At 39.0% G+C, this 20,813-nt stretch overlaps 1 protein-coding gene across 1 annotated transcript; it reads left to right on the top strand.

The window, feature by feature from the left end:
* Nucleotides 1-7,679: 7,679 nt before the first annotated feature.
* Nucleotides 7,680-10,318, top strand: LOC136207061 (protein trichome birefringence-like 35). The gene is made up of 6 exons (XM_065998322.1): nucleotides 7,680-8,056; nucleotides 8,147-8,426; nucleotides 8,514-8,685; nucleotides 8,784-8,980; nucleotides 9,071-9,235; nucleotides 9,666-10,318. The coding sequence occupies exons 1-6, from the start codon at nucleotides 7,837-7,839 to the stop codon at nucleotides 9,994-9,996; spliced, it is 1,365 nt and encodes a 454-aa protein (XP_065854394.1). The 5' UTR covers nucleotides 7,680-7,836; the 3' UTR covers nucleotides 9,997-10,318.
* Nucleotides 10,319-20,813: the final 10,495 nt, after the last annotated feature.

Below are 20,813 nucleotides of genomic sequence, written 5' to 3' on the forward strand. Positions count from 1 at the left end.
ATAAAATGGCTTTGGAAGCCACAACTAGACCAAAAGCGAACTTTTCAAGCATCGGATACCGGAACTCTACATCCCTTAAAACTTTACTAATATAGTAGACAAGGAATTGTTCTGTTCCTTCCTCCCGAATCAAAACCATGCCTATTGAGTCTTCGGCCACTCTTATGTATAAGTACAAAGTTTCGCCAGGTAAAGGTCGACTAACAAAGGACGTGAAGCAAGAAAATTCTTCAATTACTCGAAGGACGTTTGGCATTCAGTCATCTAGTTGAATTTTTTTACTCCTGTTAAGCTTTTGTAGAATACAACGTTCAGCCGAGAATGAAATGAAATGCCCTAAGGCATTAATCTTTCCATTCAGTTTCTGCACATTGTTGATTTTCTTTGGAGGTTCCATGTTGATTATGGCTTGAATTTTATCACGATTAGCCTCAATACCTCTTTAAGAAATCATGAACCCCAAAAACTTCCCTGAAGAAACACCAAAGGTGCATTTATCCAGATTCAACTTGAGATTCTGCTTTTGTAATGTAGTAAAGACTGTGGCCAAGTCTGTTGCATGCTCTTTTACTGATTTGCTCTTGATAATCATATCATCAATGTATACTTCCACTTTGTCCCTAATGATGTCTCTGAAAATCTTGTTTACTAGTCTTTGATAAGTTACTTTGGCATTTTTAAGGCCTAAAGGTATAACATTATACCTGTATGTCCCTTCGTCCGTTCTAAAACATGTATTCTGAAGATCTTCATGATTCATTGGAATCTGATGATCTCTGGCTGCTGCATCTAGAAGGGAATAAATGGCAAAGCCAATTGTTGAATAAATAAACATATCAATGCATGGCGGTGGATAGGAATCCTTGGGGTATGTCGTGTTGAGATCCGTAAAGTCACGCACATATACCATTTTCCATTGGCTTTTTTCACCAGGACTACATTAGCAATCCACTTTGCATAGATTACCTCCTTGATATGCTGATAGTCCAACAGCTTTTTAACTTCAGCTTTAATAATTTGTTGTTTCTCCAAACCATGATTTTTGAGCTTTTGTTTAATAGGAGGAGCATCCTTTTGAATGTTAAGAGAATGCATCATAAGATTTGGAGATATTCCCGTGATATCCATGGGGGTCCAAGCGAAATTGATAGGGACGTTTTGTCCCTATCTTTTTAGCATGATTTACGGTTTATTTTGAGCTAATAATTAAGTTTAATTACAAAAATAAGTGTGTTTTGAATAAATAGCGAAATAATAATAAAAATCGTACTTTTAATAATTTTCCTTACTTTTGTATCAATTTTAGAAAAATAAAGCAGTAAGTAATCTCGATGTTCGTAGTCGTATTTTGCAGGTTCGGGATAAACACACAGGAAATGAGGAACAAATGAAGAAATAACCAAATTTCAGCCTGATCCAAGTGGAGAGTGCTTTGCGCTACGCGGAGTGTGCCACATCACTACACATTGCCCACTGAATTACGGCAGTCAACCTTATCTTGTGCCCCGGGTCAATGCAGTCCGCGCGGAGCGTACCTCAGTCTACGCGGAGCGTGGAATGGTGTGAATTAATTGACAAACTTCAGAATAGCAGTTACGTGAAGCATGGCTTGGAGTACGCGGAGCGTGAAAGGGTGATAAATCAGTGACAAGTTCTAGGACCTCAACCACGTGAAGCTTCCCCTGGTCTACATGGAGCGTGGCCTCGTCAACACCTTGGAGATCCAGCCTACGGAAGTGTGAAATCTGCAACGAAGTGGGAAAACCCATTTTACGCGAAGCGTGGCCTAAAAATCAACTGAAAAGTGTGAATTGTCCCAAAGACTTATATAATAACGATTGTGCCCCCGAGCTTGATGTGTATAAATAGGAGTGTTTAGCACTCATTTAGGCATTCAATTTTCCATGTACTAAAGTTCCTTACACCTTGAGAGCTTGTATAATCCTCCCACTACTCCGCTGAAGTTACGTTCCATCCGCATTCACCAAGCTCGAGAGTTCCACCTCCAAGTCCTAAGAGACGACTTTGAGTCCGGTTAGCTAGTTCTAAGGGCCGATTCTTCTTCCCTTTCTACTTGTTAATTAGCTTGTACTCTTTCTATGTACTAGGCTTGGTTGTATTCCGTATTTACGCATTCCATATTTATAATATATGATTTACAATTTCAGTTTCACTATATGTGTTATTCTTTATTGCTTGCTTTGATACTTATCATTGATTATTGTGTAGGTCGCTTACGAGCTCCGAAATCTATTAGGAATCACATAGGTGTTGCTTTACCGGAGTTGACAATCCGAAAATCATAGGGATTGATGAGCCACAGAACTTATGGGCCCTAGTTTCTGATCCTCAGAATTAGAGTCGCCTTAAGGGGAAATCACGACCTAAGAACCTCACGAAGTTGTTCGATATATAGATAGTCGTCTTTGCAATAGTAAATTATTAATCGTATATGTTTCGAATTGTTTGTCATATGTTATAACTTATCATTATCCGTATCACTCCAAAAGGGCTTGAAATACATGAAAATTGTCTCACCCATAGTTTAGGAGTAGTTTATAGTTGTCACCCAACTCAAGTCTAAAGTATTCACCGCTTAGATAACGTATAGAACCGAGTAGTTTAATACTTGTAGGCATAAATCCCATAGATTCGATACCCGATCTTAACCCGATTTATTACTTGATAACGACGTGGTACACTTGCCCCTACGTAATGTCTAGTAGAGTTAAAGCACGTAGAGAGATCATAACTGTAACACACACAAATAATTTACCGGTCTACTAGAGGCGCTCATCAGAAATCCTGCACGTTTGACTTCAGAGTTGAAACAATATCCACCTTCGGTTGCTCTAGTATTTTCGAAGAAATTTGGACAGACTTCCCTTCGGCTAACCATATGGTCTCCAGTGCCCCAACTAGTTCAGCTCTCTCCATTTCTTCCTCTACAGGATCCTATAATGGTTTCATATTCAAAGAAGCTAAATAGGTTTCCTGAGCCACCACTTGGTTTCTCTAGGCAACCGGCATGCCCTCTTTTATTGGAATTTGCCATGCCAAATGATGAGTTGACAAAGCACCGGCCGATTCGGCCTAGAGAGGACGTCTGATCATCACATTGTATGGCAATACAAAATCAATCACCAAAAATTCAGCCTTCGTATGCCACTTAACTGGACCATCACCTATAGAAACAACCATTTGCACACACTACCTAGGAGGGGCACCGAATGTCCCGATATTCCTACCAGCGACGATAAAGTTGGAACAAGTTTGTCACGATCAAGGCCTAGTGCTTTATAGGCCTTACAAGTAACGATGTTGATGAAACTTCTAGTATTTATGAATACCCTTCGGACTTTAAACTCCTCCAACAAAATTTCAAACACTAAGGCATCATTATGTGTCTGTCGCGTAAAATTGCCAAAAGAGAATTCGGATGTTGATTCGGAAATTCTCTCTTGGTCCTTGTGAATTCTTCTTCTCTTTGCCAAACGGATCCTCCTTGGGTCCTCTAGCAATCATATTTATAACTCCATGATGAGCCCTTTCTTCGTGTTCATTTCCTTTGGAATCTTTTGACTTAATAGCATTCTTCAAAAACACAAATTCCTTAGTCATTTGCTTGAAAGATCTAATAGATCCTGACAAGAGTTGGTTATACCAGTAAGCGACCGAATCCCTTAATATCGTTGAAAATAACCGACACATGACTGCATCATTCATTGTTGTAGTTTGTAGACCTCTTAAGAAATTCTTTACATGCAAGGTTGGATTTGTCATGCCATTGTGATCTTTGAACAATGGGTACTTGAAACCCATTGGCATTAAGTGACTCACTATTTCATATTCAAAGGTGTATCCACATCTGTGGTCTCTGGCTTCCTGGAATCTAGCCCCTCGTCCTTCATCACTTGCTGAAGCTCACTCTTGATGATATTATAGACTTTCTATTTTAAGGAAGATTCACTTTCTTTTTTGCTTCAGCTGCTTGGGATCGGCGTACTTAGGAGATCTAGAAACCTCCAACTTCTTCTTATGGGCCTCATAATGACGAATCAAAGATTCAATGGAATCATGATGAACGCCCCTATGCCGCTTTGGGAATCTGGATTCTTCCTGCTTTGGAACATATCTGTTAGGCAAAGATGAATGATGACGCCTTCTATACGAAGGGCTTTTCGGTCTTTCTTTAGATCTTCCTCTAAATACCTCAAGTTGAGACTCTTTAGAAAATCCTCACTTCCTAGGACATGTTGGTGCAACATGATGTCCCGTATCACAAGCAATTGACCCTCTCCTATCACCATACATTCCAACATCTCTTGCTTCCTTCAACTCTAGATGCATAACTTCCATTTGTGTAGCATGCTCCGTCCGGAGAATGTTCATGGATTCTTAAATAGATCCCATGTTATATATCAGTTGTCTGGTTAGTCTATCCATAAAAATGCGCTACTCAGGATCTAATGATCCTAAGCAAGCATCAATTCGTTGGTCCAAAGTTGGTGTAACTATCAGAAGAGAAAGTGGATGGTTGCAAGAATTAACCAAGCCATGATGACATGCTGAAGAAGTTCCAGGAATATCCGGATCGACAATAGATTGCATCGCAGGCTGAATGACAGGATGAACGACTGAACTTTGAACTTGAACCATCTTTTCATGAAAAGTGTTCTATGCTCACCGCACCAAATGATATCCTTCTTTCTGTAATTTTTCCTCTGATTGCTTCCGATGACTTGAATCAATGAGCAATATAGTAAAAAATTGAGTTAAGAAGTGATGCACCTGTGACAGCTGAGTCTTAAGCTATTTATAGGCAAAATGTTGTGTACTTAGACATATGGCATTATTTAATTGGTCTTTGAACCCTATATTTCTGCTCCAAAATACATGTGAGCTTGGGGAGCGTGCCTTTGGAATCCAGCATCCTCATTGGTCCACATGTCATCTTTAAGCAGCTCCCAAAGAGATGTTATTTAACCGAAGGTCAATACTTGACTGAAGCGAGGTCGTCCATGGGCCTTAATGAGACTAGGCCTAAGTGTTGACTTTGGCATAAAGCTAGAACCCTTTGACTTGCGTCCCAATTAAACGATACCGTATCACATACAACATAACATTTTAGAACATATGTAAATCATTTTAGAACATACAATATAACATTTTAGAACATAAGGCTTGTCATGCCATAACTATTTGTTTGATATGTGGTGTCAAAAGAGACCATATCACAAAAGGGCATAGTTCTTTCTACAAATAGGGTCTATCCATAAAGCTCTATAGAAATGATCTTCTTCATCCAACTCAAAGTCGAACAAGAATGCATTTCATGACAACTTTTTATTCTTGAAGTTGTCTACAAACATTTGGGCATCTGATCCTTCAATATATGCCTTCAAATCTTTGTGAATGATTTTAAAATCTTGCTTAGACGCACCTACACTGTCATATCCTCCAAGAAATTCCTTCATTTGTTTATAAGTTCTTACAAGACCAATATTCACATATTCAAAAGATAAGAACAATGATTAAGAACATAATAAATACTATTTATAACATAAGCAAATCTTTTTTTATAAACTTTAACAATTTACAACATAACTCACCTTTCACTTATCAACAATCATCTTCTTATGTAGAATGTTCATTTTTCTTCTCCCTTTTTAAAATTTAATACAACTCGGGGTGTAAAGAGGATGAGTATGCCCCTCTAGAAAAGTTATCACTACATGACTCTCATTATCACAATACTTCAAAATTATTCGAGCCTTGCACCCAACACGGGTGACCAACCTTTTCTAGGTAATTGAAATTTTCCTTCTCTATTTCCCCCTTCTTTAACCTTAGATGTATCCTGAACCTTAGCCCTTCGATTCTCCTTGAAACTAGCTTGATTACATAAGCAATCTTGAAAAGTGACAACATTCCTATTTTCCTTCTTGTAGTAGTAGATTTCCTAGTATTAAATCCATTAGCAGTTGCATATGCTTATAGAAGTCAATACCCTGATTAAGACTCATAAATTTTATCCCTATAATAGGTTTTAACTCATCAGAGCAACATGGAATTCATTCTCTTGTTCCTCAAGAGTTAATAGAGGTATTACTTGAGGAGTAACATACACAATTGTAATAGAAGAAGCAAGAGGTTATTTATCAGTCAAAACTAAATCTATAGAGAAGTACAAATAACAATGCAGAACAATAGGGCATAAAATATAGAACATATACTACTATGCTTTAGAACATACATAATAGTTATTCAGAACATGAATTAGGATTTTGACCTAAAGTAGAAAGTGCAAATGATATATGAGTAACAAACATAATTGCAGTAGAAGAACCAATAGGTTGTTCATCAGTCAAAAATAAATATACAGCAAAATACAGATAACAATTCAGAACAAGTGGCATAAAATATAGAACATATGCTACTATACTTTAGAAGATACATCACAGTTATTCATGACATGAATTAGATTTTTGACCTAAAGTATCCACCGAGAAGTACAAATAATAATTCAGAACAAGTCACATAAAATATAGAACATATGTTACTATATTTTAGAACATACATAACAGTTATTTAGAACATGAATTATATTTTTGACCTGAAGTATATATAGAGAAGTTTAAATAACAACTCATGACAAGTGGCATAAAATATAGCACATATGCTACTATACTTTAGAACATGCATAACAGTTATTCAGAACATGAATTAGATTTTTGACATGGAGTATATACAGAGAAGTACAAATAACAGTTCAGAACATGTGACATAAAATGTAGAACATATGCTACTATACTTTAGAACATACATAACAGTTATTTAGAACATGAATTAAATTTTTGACATGAAGTATCTACAGAAAAGTTCAAATAACAATTTAGAACAAGTGACGAAAATATAGAACATATGCTACTATACTTTAGAATTCTAAAGAACAGTTATTCAGAATAAGAATTGGAACATAATTAATTGATTCAGTATTTGATGATGCAGAATCTTGCTCGATATCATACTAAAATAGATATTGTGATTCCATATGGTAATAGACAGATTATTGCAACTGTCGGCCGCCCTAACATTCGTCTTTCACCACTGTTCTCGATAATTAATTACCGTCAAATTTTAACAGAAATATAACCATTAGGGAGAACAGTTAAATAAAAACAGAATGAAAAAAAAGATGATCAGAAAAACGAAAAAGGAGATCGTATAAACAAAGAAGGAGATCGTGAAAATAGAGAGAGAACAAGAAAGATTAAAGTAGATGGGTGTTATGAAAATAAGAACCTATTTATATATAATGACATTAGATATATTTATAATTATATAATGTTCTCATATATTTTTCAGTTATTCATAACTGAAATTGTTTGAAACCCTTAACCTTCAAATCAACCTTAATTGATTGGATTCAAACGTTTAATTAATGAAATGAGATTTTATTATATATATAATAAATATACTTATGATATTAATCGGTTCTAATTGAACCGATTGAACTAAGTAAACTATTGACTCAGTGGTAACATAGGTCCGATGAGTTGGATTTATAAAAATGGTATATAATAGTAATAAGTTAAAATCGAGTGTCTTTGCGGGGAAATTTAGTTTCTTCTGTATTATTTTTTTTTTTTTTGGTAACATTTCTTAGTTTCTTCTATATGAGTAATCGGAAATCCTTCTTACCAAAAAAAAAAAAAGTAATCGGAAATCCAATTCAAACGTACAAATTGATTTATCTGATATTCTTGTCTTTTATAGTATTAGCTGTTGACTAGCATAGCATCTTCAACTCCATTTTCCCTTTCTCTGCCTGTCATGAATATGATGCAGAGATGGAACAGAAAGAGACCCCATGTCCATTTCCCTTTCCCTTTCCCTTTCCCTTTCCATTTCTTCGCTATAATCTTGCTTGTTTTTATCGGCTGCTCTGTTCTGTTCAACGAGAGTCGCATCCAAGAAATCCATCACGACCCAGATCATCTCCCTCTTCAACCAGATTCTTTTGTCAAACCAAATCTTGGAAGCCGCTCTAACGGTATGTGTATGCTCTTCTTTTCTTTTTCTTTTTTTTTTAATCTTCAGATTTTGGAAATTCTAAAAGTTGTTCATTTTCTTTGCTTTCTAGAGCTTTTGGATAGGTTCATTAGATGCAACTCGACTAAGGAATACAGCGGTAAGAAAATACAGTGGGTTGATCCCAAACCCAAATTGGGTCGCCGGAGAGATAGTTTGGAGAGGTGTGATGTGTTTTCCGGCAAATGGGTGTTTGATAATAAATCGTATCCACTTCATCATGAGGCGCATTGCCCGTATATGTCCGACCAACTGGCATGTCACAAGCATGGAAGGGTTGATTTAGGATACCAGTACTGGAGATGGCAACCACACAATTGCAATTTGAAGAGGTTTTTCTTCTTTCTTTTTTTTTTCAGTTCTGTTTTGTATGAATTGAAATTTGTCCAAAATTATATCTAACTTGTGTGTTGCTATAGATGGAATGTGACTGAAATGTGGGAGAAGTTGAGAGGGAAGAGACTGATGTTTGTGGGGGATTCACTAAATAGAGGGCAATGGATATCAATGGTTTGTATGTTACAATCAGTTATTCCAGCAGATAAGAGATCCATGTCACCAAATGCTCCCCTTACAATTTTCAGGGCAGAGGTCAAGTATTTAACCCAAGGATTCACTATTTGTTCTTCTTCTCTAGCCAGCCTAGCAGAAATTGTTCTTTACTGTTATTACTTTGATGGTATTTGCAGGAATACAATGCTACAGTGGAGTTTCTCTGGGCTCCACTTCTTGTTGATTCTAATTCTGATGACCCTGTGAATCACAGGTTGGATGAACGTATTATCCGTCCAGATTCAGTTTTGAAGCATTCAGCAAAGTGGGAGCATGCTGATATACTTGTTTTCAATACATACTTGTGGTGGAGACAAGGCCCTGTAAAGCTATTGTGAGCACAATGCTGTGCTATCTATGTTTTTGTTTATAATTTATGAGTCATAAACTATTAGCAATTGATTGTTCTAATCACTCTGACCAGATGGAGCGATGAAGAACACCACCACCAACACCAACACCGGACTTGTGAAGAATTAAATGGATTAGGCGCCATGGAATTGGCCATGGGAGCCTGGGCAGACTGGGTACAGTCAAAGGCCCATGAGAAACGAGTCTTCTTTGTTACCATGTCTCCAACACATTTATGGTGAGTATCACATTTCAAATTTTTCCTTGTTAAGATCTGCTACCTCCATTAAAACATATATGGGATTGAGATTTGTACAATTAAAATGATATTTTGAACTTGTTATTTGGATAAATTGAGTATAAGAAGTTACTCGAGAGAGATCACTGCTTGTTTTACATTTATAGATTTAAATAGTAGACCAATTACTTTTGCTTTGTTAACTTGTGAGTTGATGAATGGGGATGGTTATTCTTCATAAGTTGTTGGAAGATTGAATTTGATGCTTGTGATGAGATAAGAAAATACTGCTGCTGCATTACTTCTTCTGATCTTCCACACCCCTGTCTGTTATCATGTTGTCAGCATTACGAAATTCAATTTCACTTCACAGCAAAACGTGTCTCTAACTCTTTTTGAATTAATTCAGACTAATATTTTTTTATTCCAGGAGTCGGGAATGGGAACCTGGAAGTGAAGGAAATTGCTATAATGAGCAAAGACCTATCGAGCAGGAGGGCTATTGGGGAAGTGGTTCCGACTTGCCTACAATGCGTATGGTGGATAAGATCCTGGGAAGATTGGGATCAAAGGTCAGTGTTCTCAATATTACTCAGCTATCAGAGTACCGCAAAGACGGCCACCCCTCCATCTACCGGAAATTCTGGGAAACACTGAGCCCCGAGCAGTTGTCGAAGCCTAGTACTTATTCTGATTGCATACATTGGTGCTTACCTGGTGTACCTGATGTATGGAATGAATTATTGTTCCATTTTTTGTAATTACAGATCCAGTCTGAAAATATGAAAGCTGGAAAGTACAGTAGAATAAAAATAGTGAGATCATAGCAGAAACTAACAAGTATGTGTTTAAATTTCAGTATAACATCCTAGATTCAATTTGCAATATGATCCTGTAATGTTAGGAAAAGCCCTTGATAAGTGATTCTGGTAGCAAAAGTCATCATTTTTTTTTGTAATTTTGTCATACATCAAAGTGTGGTTAAATTATCTCCTATGTGCCACATTGTGAATGGAAATGTATCAAATTTTATCCAGCTATGTTCTGGTGGTAACGAGAAGAAGAATGTCATTATTTGCCTTCTAGAGTTTGTTACAACAGCTCTACTATTTACAGTTGTATCACAATTATTCCTCCCCTCTTCTTTCTATTCTTCCTTTTCTCCTAAATTCTATTTTTGCCTTATAGAAGACTTCTAAGCAGTCGTGGAAAAACTTGAACAACCTCTGAATGCAAACTTGCCTGAGCAACCAGAGGTAACAACAACTTTGAACAGATGCAATCTCAACTACGAATGCGGCACGACATTCTGTCTCTACCAAGGTTCAACCTTAATCACCTCCGATGCTCACTGGTTTTCACCCTTCCATGGGCTCATCAGGAAAGCGGGATCAGTTCCCAAACCAGTAGTGTCTAGGGACACGTCCATCACGACATTCTGTCTCTACCAAGGTTCAACCTTAATCACCTCCGATGCTCACTGGTTTTCACCCTTCCATGGGCTCATCAGGAAAGCGGGATCAGTTCCCAAACCAGTAGTGTCTAGGGACACGTCCATCCGTCATAGTCAAATCACAGACTAACGACAAGCTCCCCAAACTTGATTGGGTTGGCATGCCTAACTCAAGATCAAGCAACGCCTAAATAGCACGTACTCAAAACAACTGACCCAAAACAAACTAAAAGTTCAGTCGGGAACCAATCTGCTACCAGTGGTAAACCAAAAAAAAAATTCTGATAAAATAGCGATGCACGTACGAGCAGTGGCGAATACAGGATTACTCGGTTGGGGGGCCGATTTTACACATGCGTTTGGGAATTTTTTTTTTTTTTTTTGCTAAATCGAACTTGCTTAATTTTTTTTTGTATATATGAGTGTTATAATTTGAATTGTCAAGAACCACTTTTAAATATTAATGTACAATTTTGAAAAATTAAGTTATGTTAAGAACCACTTTTTTTTTTATTATGTCAAGAACTACTTTTAAATTAAGTTATTTAAAAGCGGTTCTTGACATAATAAAAATGAGTTCAAAAGTGTTATGAAAATAAATAAAGTAATTAATAATGGTAACATAGTTTTATAATTATTGAAAAATAAAATTTAAATAAACAAACATTTTAGCTATGAAGCACCGACATGGGTACGCATACGGGTACGCGTACGGGTACGGCAAACAGCATTTCTAAAAAATATGAGATACGGGTACGGCGGGGATACGGCAAATTTTATATATAATTAATAATATATATATCATTTATAATGAAAATTCAAAAGATACATAAATATATAAATCACAAATCATATAAAGTCATTATAAAAACACAAATAATACTCTCAAGTCATTATAAAACCACAAATACCAGTAATCTTGGATTATTTCATTTTAATCCTTCTATTTATTGAGTTTTTTTTTTTTAAAAACCCTTATACTTTCAAAGTTTTTTAAAAAAAACCCCTAAAGTATCCCCTCATTTAAAAAGAAAAAGAAAAAAGGGGATACTTCCCAGGCGAATCCGCACCCGGAGTATCGGATACGCGTACGGTGACCTCCGGGAAGTATCGGTGCTTCATAGAAATTAAGGTTGGGGGGAATTGAACCTATGACCTTTTAAAAAGAAACAAGTGTTTTAACCATCTCATCTACCTTTAAACAATGAAATATTACTACATAGTTTCTATATAGACTAATATTAGGGGGGCCGAAACTACTCGTGACTATGGTATTTCCAGTGGCCGGAGGGGCCCGGCCCCCCTGTATACGCCCCTGCATACGAGTATACAAATTTATCAACTGTTGCATCTAGCATAAGCATAAAATTGTCAATATAGATGAGGAAACCTAATATAACGATGATCTGTTCATCTGCTACCAAGGTCAAAATCATGTGAAAAATTATGTTTTGAAGTCAATTCATTGTTCTCAGTATAATTATAAAAATTATATTCGAAATGTAATTTATTGAAATAGAAATATAATTCATAATTTGTTATAAATTATATTTTGAGATATATATATTGTAATTTTAGATCTATTATATCTAAAATTATAGTCCGCTTTTAAAAAAAATTATTATCTAAAATAGTTAGGTTAATATTACGAGATTTTATTCATTTTTTTTCAAATTAACCTAGAAATACTTATAGTCTTAATTATGATTTATGTCATGAAATTAAAGATATGTTTGGTTTAACTGTTGTTTGTTGTTGCTATTGGAAAAATAGAGATTCCATACTTTTGGAAAAAACTACTTCTCATGTATAAAAGACAAACAGTATTTCCCTAACCAAACATTTAAAACTCTCATTTTTAATATTAAAAATCTAAAATTCTTATGTAGAATATAATTTATTTCTGGAACTAATTTTTTTTTGGTAGAATAGGAAGGCTCAAGGCCCGGAACAAATAAACAAAAGGACAAGGAAACTAAAAAACAAAAACAACAGACTAGAGAGTACGAGTTAGGGAAGGGGCCTAACTCCGAACCATTCTACTTAGATACGATCCTCTGTTATCAGAAGAGAGAATCTCCTGGAGGCCTGCAGGAGGCACATCAAACTCATGATGGCCCAAAGAACAAGAACCTGCGAAGTTCGCCAGCCAGTCAGCAGCAAAGTTGCCTTCTCAAAAAGTATGCATAAAAACAACCCTCCAATCTCTATCACGAAGTTCCCGACACTGTAACAGAATCCAACCATAAGGGTGATGAAGGTTCGTGTTGGTGTTAAGAAGTTGGAGAACAACCTTTGAATCAAGCTCCATAATAATCTGTCTGAACCCCCTCTCCCAAGCCATTCGGAGACCAAAAAATAGGCCCCAGATTTCAGCTAGAGCCACATTGCAGTGGCCTATATTCACTCCAAATCCTCCCAACCACTTGCCTTTCTCATCGCGGATTAAGCCCCCCGCATCCGTGTTTCTAGGGTTTCCCTTGCACGACCCGTCAGTGTTAACTTTTACCCACCCCGGGCTAGGGGCTTCCCATCTGACCCAGACATAGCGTTGTTCCGAATTTCTCCCATCAATATTTAGAGCGCGGGCTTGTTTAAACTCAGTACATAGGCGATAAATCAGATCCACTCTGTTATCGGGCCAAGGGGTTTTCTGAAATACAGACTGATTCCGCCACCGCCAAATCCACCATAAACCGAAGCCAAAGACGAGATACCAATCCATATTCCAAGAGATAAAATCAGATTGAAGGTTCACCTCTAACCAGATCTGAAGCGGAGAGCTGAAGAAGATGTGACGGAGCTGTGGAGGAACGAGGTGGTTCCAAATTCTTCGAGCTGCTATGCAATCCCGCAGGAGGTGAGTTTCATTTTCAATATTTTGGCAATTACTACACCTTTCATTGCTTTATAAATGTCGTCATAAACGGTTAGCATTGCATATTAGTCCTCTCTGTTTTAAAATCCAAATAAAAGACTTTATTTTCTCCGGCAGATTTAAACGCCAAAGGGACGTCCAGAAGCTGTCCGTTGGACCTTGGTTTTCCTGATGCGGGATCGCAGCATACCCCGACGCTACCGTGTACACCCCCGATGTTGAATCTGCCCAGCACCAATGATCCTCAATTTCGCAAGAGGGGATGACCCGTATTGAAGCAGTTTGTTGTAACTTAACAGGGGGCAGCAGAGGGTTCAGCTGATTCCATTTCCATTGGTCTTGATCGTCATCCCAGAGATCCGCTACGCGGGCATTCCTCATCCCCTCCTCGACTGATCCCGTGGCTTCTATTTCTAGTGCAGAGTTTCCACACCATTTATCAGTCCAAAAACTGGTATTCTTTCCGTTATAGATCAATTTGGAGATGCCTCGGGCAAGCACCGACGACCCCGCTGTTACACTTCGCCACGTGCTAGAGGCAGTCGGCTGGTTCTGAAATATCTCGAGGCCTTTTCGACCCCCTCCATACTTAGAGATTAGGACTTTAACCCAAACAGCCACATGATTTGTTAGGATAGCCCAGGCTAGTCGAGCGAGCATTGAAACATTGAAATTTGTAGTTCGTTTAATCCTAAGGTCACCTTCCTTTTTACTCTTGCAAACCGTAGCCCATTTCACCAAATGCAGTTTCCTTAGGTTCCCTACCGATCCCTAAAGGAACCCCCTGTTCAATTTATCCAGTCGATGGAAAATGCTCCGTGGGAGGAGAGCAGTTTGCATAGCAAAGTTGGGGATAGTAGAGAGAACAGACTTTACCAGAGTAAGCCGACCCGCAAAGTTGAGGCATTTGGCTTTCCATCCAGCTAATCTAGCGTGAACGCGGTCCATAACATGACCGTAAGTGTGTTTAGTTGTCCGATTATAAACCACCGGCATCCCAAGGTAACGACCGAGGTCAAGGGTTTTAGCCACGCCCAGTATATCACAGATTATGTCACACTCAGCATCAACCACATTTGGGGAAAAAAAGATTCGGGATTTAACAAGGCTAACCTTTTGGCCTGAGCAGTCAGAAAAGTCACAAAAAATATCCCGAATAATAGTAGCCTGGTCTGTAAATGCTTTTGCCATTAGCACAATGTCGTCCGCGAAAAAGATATGCGAGAGTTGAGGTCCGTTTCTCGAAAGCTTGACTGGTTTCCATTCCCATTAGCAACTGCATCATTGATCCCTTGCCTTAAGGTGAGAGAGGATCTCCTTGCCTTAGACCCCGAGTGGGTGTAAACGGATTTAGCGGTTCACCATTCCACAGCACTCTCAAGCTGGACCCTGAAACACAAGCCATGATAAGATTAATAAGGTTATTATCCAGCCCTAGAAGATGAAGTGTGTCTTTCAGGAAGGCCCAGGAGATTCTGTCGTAGGCTTTCTCAAGATCAAGTTTCAACACCATTGAGCCCTGGCGGCCTTTCTTCTTTTCAAAGAGTGGATAGTTTCCTACAAGAGGATTATATTATCTGAAATCTGGCGACCAGGAACAAAGGAGCACTGAGTCGGGCCAATGATAGAGTGCAGGAAAGGCTTCAAGTAGTTCACAATACATTTAGTTATAACCTTGTACCTTACGTTGCAAAGGCTTATAGGTCTAAACTGAGTTACAGATTCCGGAGCTTGCACTTTGGGGATGACTGTAAGGAAGGTTTCATTCCATTCGGGCGGGATCTCTCCTGAGTTAAGAATTTGTAAAGCAGAGGAAGTCAGCTGAGTACCAACTAGGGACCAAAAGCGTTGGAAGAAGATCGCTTGAAACCCATCAGGGTCGGGTGCCTTGAACGGTCCCATTTCAAAGAGGGCAGCATGAACATCCACCGCTGTAAAACAGTGAGGGGCTATAGCCATTCCAATCTCAGGGATCACTGGGAAGTGGCTAACGGTTTGCAGCGTCGGCCTGCTCAGGCTCTCTTCCGTGTAAAGCTGTTCATAATAATTAGAGACCAGATTTTTGAGCTCGACCGCTTCCCAAACCCAAGTCCCATCTGAATCCCGAAGGCAATCCACTTTATTACGATGTCTGCGAATGATTGTAGAGACATGGAAGAAGTTTGAATTCATATCCCCAAACCTGAGCCATTTTACCCGAGACTTTTGGTACCAGAGGATCTCTTCTTGTTGGAGAACCAAGTTTAGATCCCGGAGCAAGATCCGTTCGAGCCCTAGCAAACCCCTAATAATTCGGCAGGCAAGGCTGCGTTGCACACCAGCAAGCCGTCTAAAAAGGCGAGTCTTCTGAAAGTGAATGTTACCGAAGACCAATTTGTTCCAGCGGCAGAGCTGCGGAGTGATCGAGTTCAAACCATGTGCAATGTTACTAGACTTATTCCAGATTGATTGAAGGAATTGCTCAAAATCAGCATAGTGCAGCCATGGAGCTTCAAACCGAAAAGGTTTAGGGGAGCGATTCGGAGGAGAGACTTTAAAATCAAGGAGAATAGGCACATGGTCAGATTTATTCCGTGGGAGGAGACGCACTATTGAATTAGGAAAAAGGAGTCGGAATTGGGTGTTGCAAAGTGTGCTCTATCCAAACGGTAAGCCAATATCGTTCGCACTGTTGAGCCACGGAACCAAGTGAATTTCGGACCCTGAAAGTCCATGTCAATCAGCTTCATATTATTTATCCAATTCGCAAACATTGAGCAGCGGTCAATGACCACCGGAGCACCCCCACTCTTCTCATCCATACTCTTTATACAGTTAAAATCCCCAATGAGGATCCAGGGGCAAAGGGTCCTTGTTTCCAGGCTGATCATAGAAGACATAAATTCTCTTTTGAAGCTTAATTAGGGTCGAACATACACAAATGTAGTACAAAAAGAGATACCACGGGTCGTGCCAGTTTTTAAAGTCATAGAAGTATGGAGGAACTATTTATCCCGATCCAGAATATTGATATCTACAGTGTCAGAGTTCCAAAACACCCAAATACTGCCGTTAAAACCCTCTATATCAATGAACTCAAGATTTGTAAATTTCAGTTTCTGACACAGGGAGTCAGCCCTAACAGCAGGGAGGCGTGTTTCCAAAAGAGCAAGCACATCAGGTTTATAAATTAATAGCAAGTGTCTAAGAGCCCAGTGAAACTCATTACCACCGGCTCCAAAGCAATTCCAAGACATGATCATAAATAAAAATATATATAGAGCAACATGCGAGGATGAAAAGAAAAGAATCTAGGCCCCCGAGGTGCTAACCTGGTGAGGTGCAATATTTTCCATGTTCTAGTATAGAGGTCCCAGCGGTTCCCTGATACTGATCCCAGGCCGGCTATGTTTGATCCTACTCGGTGATTCTTCATAGCGGAAGTTATTTTCTTTTCCCTTCTTTGCTTTCTCCACGTTCATAGAGGAGTCAGAGACATTATTTAGCAATCTCTCAAATGAATTGGGGCTGAATGCGGGGCGGCCTTTGCTAGTCTTCTTCAAAACAGGGGTTGTTTGCACTGGTTTCCCTGAGCTACCAGCACCAAACGAGAATCCACTTCCGAGTTCAGTAGTTGGGGCAGTTACAAGAGAGGAGGAAGCACCCGAGGGCCCAGTCATTGAGGCTCCCGGAGCAGTGAGTGAGGCTTCAGGCGTCTTCTCAATGGTCCCGTTCCCATATTCTGGCTTCTTGGTTCTTGGGGTATACTGCCGTTTCGGGACACACATCCATTCTCCATAGGTCTGGCTACTTTCAAAGACTTTTGAACTTTGCTCTTCTGGTCTTACTCCTAGATTCAGGGACGCTCCACCCTGTATCAGTTCCAATTGGGGCTCCTTTTCCTTCCCTGGGAGGGTAGAGGTTTGAAAGGTAGAGTGGTTAGTATCCCTAATGATGCTAGGATGAGTACAAGCTTCCCTTCCATGCCCGTACCGGCCACAGTTTGTGCATGCGATATAAAGTCCCTCATATTCCACATGATAGAATAGACCGTTCAGACGAAACTAGGCCACCAACGGCTTATGCAATTCGACTTCGACGCAGACCTGTGCAAATTTAGCTCTTGCTTTTCCAACTGTGTTCTTATCAGTCTGTATTGCTTTTCCGGTTGAATTGCCTATTATCATGAGAGCCTCAGGTTGGTAGTTTAGGAATTCTTGCCCAGACCAAGGTTGAGTCAACAGTTGCACTAGAAGGAACAAACGAGGGGGACCAAGTTCTGACTGTCAAGTAGTGTCCCTGAACCATCCAGGTTCCATCCTGAATTACGTGGTCTCTATCTGATCTTTTATCGAAGGTTACCAACTGGAAACCATGCCCCAATTCAACCATAGTAAAACTGCCTTCTGTCTTCTATAGTTCAGATGCTCTGTTTCGTAGTGCAATATACCCGGCGTTCCAGCCCAGAATTTTGACAATTAACGCCTCTAACCAGGTTGCCGACCACTCCTCTACTAACTCTGGCTCAATAGTGATATCTGGGCAAAGGGCGTTCCCATCAACGCATTCAATACGGCCTTTTCCTGAATCTCGGAGGTCTGCAATTGGCTCGGTATTTTCCGACATCGGTTCATCTTGAACCATGTCCATGTAGGATCGGTATGGAGAAGCATGGGAGGGGCGAGGTTGCGGTTGTGGCGCAGCACCGCTGGGCGGCGGGGGCGGGGGCGGCGGGTTCTTTGGTTCTAGGCTAGAAAATAAATCCAACTATTAAATAGCAATTGAACGGAAAATTAGTTAAACAACTTCTATTACCAAATAAATGTTACATTTATAAAACTAACCTTGTTTTACATCATTTTGTTCCTAAATAAATAAAGTGTCATCGATCCTAGAGGATTGGTATTTTTATGTTGGAGGTTTTTCTTCCCTCACAATAGCAACTACTAGAATCGTGAAAGTTAGGTCGAAGCCTCCCTTCGTCCAAGATATTACATTACATCTTTCCAAATCGAGTTGTGACCATCCTGTTTTTGATCTTACACTGTCGAATCCATGTCAAACTCGGATCCGACCCACCTCAAATCCAATCATCAATTTATAAAAGACAAAAAAAAATCATGGATGGTGACTAGGGCTCTAGCCGCTCATGAGCGGCTCGGTGTTCGACTCGATAAAAGCTCGGCTCGGTTTGTAAACGAGTCGAGCTTGAGTAGACCAAACTCGGCTCGAAAGCTCGATTAGAAGCTCGTGGACAAGTTCATGAACAAGCTCGATAAAAGCTTGTGAGCTAACTCAATTATAATATTTATATATTTAAAAAAATAAAGTTTAGTAATATGTATAAATTTATACTACAAGTATACCAATTAATGGTCCATTCAAAGACATATCCGAATTTGATATTATTTTGTTTGTGAACACCATAAACGAGCTCGTTCGTGAGCAAAACAAATGAGTTGCTTGTGATCAATGCTCACGAGCACAAGAAATGAGCTTTTCATAGAAAAATAAACAAGTTGCTCGTGAGCTTTGAGCAAAGCTCGCGAGCACAACGAATGAGTTGTTCACGAACAAATAAAACGACTTGTTCATGAGTAAGTTCGTGAGCTCGATAAACGAGCTCGGCTCGTGAGCAGCTCGTGAACAATCGAGCTGCTAAACGAGTTGAGCTCGTAAAGCAAATTGAGCTCGGCTCGAGCTCGATAGGAAGCTGCCAAGCCAAGCTCGAGCAGGCCAAAGCTCGGCTCGGCTCGTTTACAGCCCCAGTGGTGACAACCATTTAATTCATACATCCAATTATCCATGCAGAAGAGATAAAGCAACAATAAATGGTGAGAACCCAAAAGACAAATTAATCACAAAGGGATTGAGATCTTAGCTGGAGTGAGAACCAAATTATTTAGAGAGAAGACAAATAATGCAGAAAATCAATCTAAATCCCAATGAGCCAATAAGAGCACCCATAGTGCTAAGTAACAAAGTTTGTTACTTTCTACCTCCACATCATAAAAAAAAAACACCATATAGTAGTCACACACTACTAAAGAACCTTGTTACTTCAAATTTTAGTAGACCCCACTATGAGCACGGATTTTTTTCAACCTTAGTGATGAGCCTATGTTACATTCTTGCTAACAATTTGTATAGGTGGGCCTTTTACGTCACGTTGTACGGGATGCGAGCTAAGATCTGGACTCCATTTTCTATATTCTTTTAACTTATTTTACCAAAATATATTTAAATTCTATTATTCTGGATTTAAAAATTCCCACCTGTCACATAGGTCTTCGATCGGCTACTATGACCTTGATCGGGAACCCTAGTCACCGATCGACGACCTTTGACAGTTTTCGGACAATTTTCATTCAGTTTTTCTGGCAGTTTTTGCCTCATTTCCACTACTTAAGTGGAAACTAACCGGCAGAGAAGGGGAAGAGCAGTTTTTGATCAAAAAGAAAAAGAATTTAAGTGAAAATTAAGAGAAACTTAGTGAAAGTGAGTGAAAGAAGGGGTTTTCCATAAATCTTACCCAATTTAATCACATTTGAAGGTTTCAACACCCAAATGAAACATCTTTATAGAGTCATATAAACGGAAAACACGTTTATCACAACTATTTCCGCTATATTTCAAGTCTTGAGTCACTAAACTTACAGAATTAACCTTTTGGGTTCACAACCTTACATTTCTTGGTGCATTTTGGTCAAAGTACGTGAAATTCTATTTTCTGATCTTGTCAAGTCACTGCTGCTCGGGTTTTGCTGCTTCAAGTCTCCGTCTCGTGTTCGTCGGCCTGCCACACACAATAAAACTAGAAAAGCGCTTTAGAGGTAACTTCTGAAGGGTTTTAAAAGCCTATCCCTTTTAATTGCAATTTGTTTAGTGTCTCTGTAACTTTTGTGTTTATTTCGAGTTCCTGATATGAAAATAGACAATCTATTTGTAAGTCCATCTTCGATCAGGGACACCTGTTACCAATCAGGCACCTTGTGCCAGATCAGTGACAAGGACAGAAAGACAGATTCTTATTTTTTTTCGGGTAGAATAGGTATTATTTTGGTAAATTTATTATTTTCGTTAAATAAGGTTAAAATCAATCTCGGGATAAAAGGGGTATTTTCATCCTTTAAAGATATTAAACCGGTTAGATGAATGAACTAAGGTTTTGGACATAATTGCATACTGTTTGCTAGATCTTAGGCTTCAATGAGTCCTATTTGATCGAGTCAGACATCATAGTTAAATCCGAAAGACGGGTCCCAATG

Source organism: Euphorbia lathyris, chromosome 9, assembly GCF_963576675.1.
Source record: "Euphorbia lathyris chromosome 9, ddEupLath1.1, whole genome shotgun sequence".
Classification (NCBI taxonomy): domain Eukaryota; kingdom Viridiplantae; phylum Streptophyta; class Magnoliopsida; order Malpighiales; family Euphorbiaceae; genus Euphorbia; species Euphorbia lathyris.